The 4,104-nt window shown below is 48.9% G+C and overlaps 1 protein-coding gene across 3 annotated transcripts; it reads left to right on the forward strand.

The window, feature by feature from the left end:
* The first annotated feature begins 220 nt into the window (after nt 1-220).
* On the forward strand, nt 221-2,909 carry LOC120697222 (metallothionein-like protein 2C). 3 transcript variants are annotated; one of them, XR_005684391.1, is made up of 4 exons: nt 221-235; nt 300-2,233; nt 2,337-2,414; nt 2,529-2,909. XR_005684391.1 is itself a non-coding variant. In XM_039980380.1 (3 exons), exons 1-3 carry the CDS (start codon nt 2,169-2,171, stop codon nt 2,629-2,631), a joined length of 246 nt encoding a protein of 81 aa, XP_039836314.1. In that variant the 5' UTR covers nt 2,058-2,168; the 3' UTR covers nt 2,632-2,909. The 3 variants fall into 3 exon arrangements, 1 of the variants encoding a protein (XP_039836314.1); XR_005684392.1 differs by having other exon boundaries at nt 324-2,233; XM_039980380.1 differs by lacking the exon at nt 221-235 and having other exon boundaries at nt 2,058-2,233.
* Nucleotides 2,910-4,104: the final 1,195 nt, after the last annotated feature.

Below are 4,104 nucleotides of genomic sequence, written 5' to 3' on the forward strand. Positions count from 1 at the left end.
GCCGCTTTTGCTTTGTGCAAATGCCCTACTCAACCGTTTTTCATTTTCTTTGAGGCTTGCAGTCATCACCGTGATTCTGTGACAATTTATTTGATTGAAGGAAAAATATATGTGCAAGTTGCGGCAACAGGGGAGAAAGAACCTTGCCCTGATTCCATTGCTGGTGCTATTCATCACCAGCAAGTGTCTGAACTTTTCTTCAATGTTGACGTTCCTACTCGGAAATAAGATGATGGTAATGCCCTGCGCCTGCGATTTCTGATCTTTAACTGACAGTGAAAAGAGTCGTTTTGCTCCAGTGCCAACACCACATCGTTGAGTAGATTTCAGTGCAGCCATGGAGGGACTGACGATTCGTGAGTGCTGTCCTCTCGGCTCTTGGTTCGATCTGCCATGGGCACGCCGGCGGCAAAGACTCGCCGGAGATCTGCGCCTGCACGTACTCGTGCTGCTACGACAGATTCTCTATTCTCTGCGGCGTCCTCTTCTCCGCACCTGGATGTGGACCTTCCTCGAGTTGAGGGTTTTGGACTCGGCCGCCATCGGTGTGGGACCGGTCCATGGCATGGCAGCTCGACTGGAGTCGCGCCGGCGAGCTTTGCCGATTGAGGGCATGCCGCCGGGAGGAGCTGCACGACGCCTTTCCCAAGAAAGCACTGATGGGTTCAGTTGTCGATCAGGGTATCTTGTTCTCAAACCGACTTATGCTCCCTTTGTGCTAAAGAAAAAGATAATCTTGACTGGCCGCGCATGATGTGTTCAGTTGATCACTTGATCGGAATCTCAACTCTGAATATCATCAGTGTGCATTTCGTAAATTACTGGAGGGAGAAACATGATAATCCCTTTTCCGGGATTGATTAATCTTGAGCCACGGATTACTGGGTAATGGGTATATATGACGAGAAACAGAAACTGAACTGACGACGAGGATCGCTTTGAGCTTCGTTTCAGAAGAACCGTGAGGCAAGAGCCAGGAATATATTCAGCTGCTGCTGCTGGCAATTCACTGTTCCAATATCTCCTTCCACGATGCTCCATCAACAATTCCTTTCCCCGAGAGGCATGTGGATCGAACCTGCAAGATTGAGAAGCGCTTTATCCTTGCAGGGCTCATCCGCCGCCGACTGTTGCGCGATGCCCCTCCGGCCGCAATAATTGGCGCACCCACCAATCACCCACTGTTCTGTTGTGTGCTCTCTCCTCTTCTGTTCTCGCCGTGCAAAGTTACACGACGGGCGTGGGCGCCCGCGAGCCGTCGTTTTCGTCATCAGCTTCAATGATTTTGCTTGCGCCCATCTGCAACTGCAATGCAGGTTCGATTAGATCTCTAGGCGGCGCAGGCAGTATGGAGACGACCCGTGCACAGGTGCGGCGGTCATGTCGCCCCCCCGATCGCACGAGATTCTGATTCGGCGTGTTCCTTGTTCTGTTCTGGAGAAGGAGGCCTCAGGTTTTCCGTCCGAGCGCCTGCCTCTCTGAATTATTGGCCCTGGATTCTGCAGACCTGAGCACTAACAGTCCAACACTACCTGATCAGTCAGGTTAGTTACGCTAAACTGGTACCAAAAGCGCCTAATTTTTTTATTTCTAAACCAAGGTGCTTATTGATGCCTCCAACAGTCGGTGAGTGGCAACCTTTTGCACAGTGCCCAGCACAAACTGTTCAAAAACGCTTCATTCATCACTGATATTTCTGCATGCCTCATCTCCTTGCATATATGCAGCCCTTCTTCATCCCATCCCTGAAAAAAGCAAAATGATTACATGTAACTTTGTGAAGATCGAACATCCTTGCTGCTGCGGTATCATGGCCGACAGACACCCAGCCTACATAGAGTGCTCGAGAGTAAAGCGAATGAAATCACTGCAGCAAAATTCCCTTTTCCCTCCAAAAGATCGCCGGCCTCTCTCTCTCTCTTCCCTCCTCCTCGGTCTGTCTATCCATATTCCTGCTCCCAAAGCTGGTGGTGGTCCCGAGCTCGCTTGCGTCCATTCTTTCCGGGCATCGCCATGCGTCCCCCGCCACGCCGCCGGGGCTATTTATACCCCTCCGCTCGCCCCCGCCATTCCTCATCACAAGCGAAGCAGAGCACACAAGAAGCAGCACTCCACCTTCTTCAGCCGCGCTACCTGCTTCCTTCCTCGCTCGTGATCACCGAGAGGATATGTCTTGCTGCGGCGGCAACTGCGGGTGCGGCTCCGGCTGCAAGTGCGGCAACGGATGCGGCGGGTAGGAATCTAATCGAACCTGGTATCATCATTTCGATCAATTCCATGGCGGAATCTGTAGCGGCTGATCGCCTGACGAATGTGTATGATCCGCGTGTATGCAGCTGCAAGATGTCCCCTGACGTGGAGGCCTCCTCCTCCACCACCACCACCATGGTCATCGCCGCCGCCAGCAGCAAGGCGTAAGTCGTGGGGAACGATCCTTTAATTTGTTTCGTCTCCGATTCGATCATCGCCGCTGCTGTGAGCCTGTGAATGTGATGGCACACCGTGACTGCCTGTGCGTGCGTGTGCAGGAGCTCCGGCGGGTTCGAGGCGGCCACCGAGGGCGGCGGCTGCGACTGCAACACCTGCAAGTGCGGCACCAGCTGCGGCTGCTCCTGCTGCAGCTGCAACTGAGGCGGCCATGCGCCGCCGCCATGGAGCACGAGGAGGAAGGAGAAGCCCCCGGCGTAGTATATAGTAGCAGCGCGTCTAAATAAGAACTTGCCAACTGCGCCATCCATCATCTATCGTGTCGTGTCGTGACATTCATGGTCGCCTGCCGTGTCTCAGCTGGGGTTGTCGATCTGAACGTCTCTGCTGATCGACGACGCATGCCGGTCGTCGATCTTAGCTTGTGTGTCCGTCCTCCTCGTGCACGCCACCTCTCCTTTAATATATGTATTTCAGAACTACCTGTGCGCCTCACTGCTTTCCTTCTTGCATCCGTGTGTTTGTGAGATGCTACCTGTTTCTGTTTGCTCCTGATTCCTGAATGCCTTGTTGAAACAACAAGTACTATATATGCAAACACTGAAGAGAACAGCATGTGGACAGAGAAAACAGTTTCTCTGATCAGACCATGGACAGCCATCTGAAGAAACAGAAACCAGGATCACGTTTGTGTTTCCCTGATCGTGCATGTGCAAACTCCTTTCAGCAGTAAGGCACTATCACAAATTTTGAGGGCAGAGGAGAATCTGAAGAGAAACAGGCAGCTATGTTTATGTGCAATCATGAATCATCGTCTGACGATTGTCAGAAGGCAGCATTACAAAAATGCCCCGGATGTGCGGCTTTGTTTAGTTCCCTTTAAAATTCCAAAACTTTATAAAATTTCTTATCACATCGAATTTTTTAATACATGCATGAAATATTAAATGTAGTTAAATAAAATAACTAATTACACAATTTATCTGTAATTTGCGAGACGAATCTTTTGAACCTAATTAATCTATGATGGGATAATAATTACTAAATACAAATAAAAATACTACAATATTTTACATCCAAAATTTTTTAGATCTAAAGACTCGTGAACACCGGGCGGCAGTGAACATATCTCAGTCGCAGTCGCAGAGAGCCAGCTGATCACATGCAGGGCCCATTTGATGCCCAAGTACCTGCCAAAGGCCACACCTTTCAAAACTCTGAAAAGACTCCGCAAAATGCAGAGTACCTGACAGCCGAAACAGCAACAGGGCGAGTTACAGTTTATGACTACTATTAATTTGATATTTTCCTTTTGTCAATGGAACGTGGACTTGTAATTGAGCCAAAAGAAAGAATATGAGTGCCTTATGAATTGTACAACTTAATTTTTTTTTCTCAAAAGTTCCGGAGAGTAATTCGACATAGTCAGAACTCTAAACCACTAAAAGGTTTCTGCAAATAGGGACTAACTTCATTTTAGGGACTAAACCAGCTGAATTTGTCTTTTTTAAATCCAAAATTTAATTAGGCAATTCCAGAAGACATTTCGAGTTAAATGAACCTTGGAGAAGACAGAAGAGAATAGACACAAAGAAAAAGTGAAAGCAGAAACAGATGAAGGAAAACAAAAGTTGGAGAATCTGTGAGTGTCCAGTCTAATCATGTCCAAGCATCCCA

Source organism: Panicum virgatum, chromosome 3K, assembly GCF_016808335.1.
Source record: "Panicum virgatum strain AP13 chromosome 3K, P.virgatum_v5, whole genome shotgun sequence".
NCBI classification, from domain to species: Eukaryota; Viridiplantae; Streptophyta; class Magnoliopsida; order Poales; family Poaceae; genus Panicum; species Panicum virgatum.

Excerpts from the sequence above, each read along its gene's own strand:
- LOC120697222 (XM_039980380.1), top strand. The coding sequence starts at position 2,169 with ATGTCTTGCTGCGGCGGCAACTGCGGGTGCGGCTCCGGCTGCAAGTGC. Across the intron at positions 2,234-2,336 it reads TGCGGCAACGGATGCGGCGG|CTGCAAGATGTCCCCTGACG; the intron begins GTAGGAATCTAA and ends GCGTGTATGCAG. Across the intron at positions 2,415-2,528 it reads GCCGCCGCCAGCAGCAAGGC|GAGCTCCGGCGGGTTCGAGG; the intron begins GTAAGTCGTGGG and ends GTGCGTGTGCAG.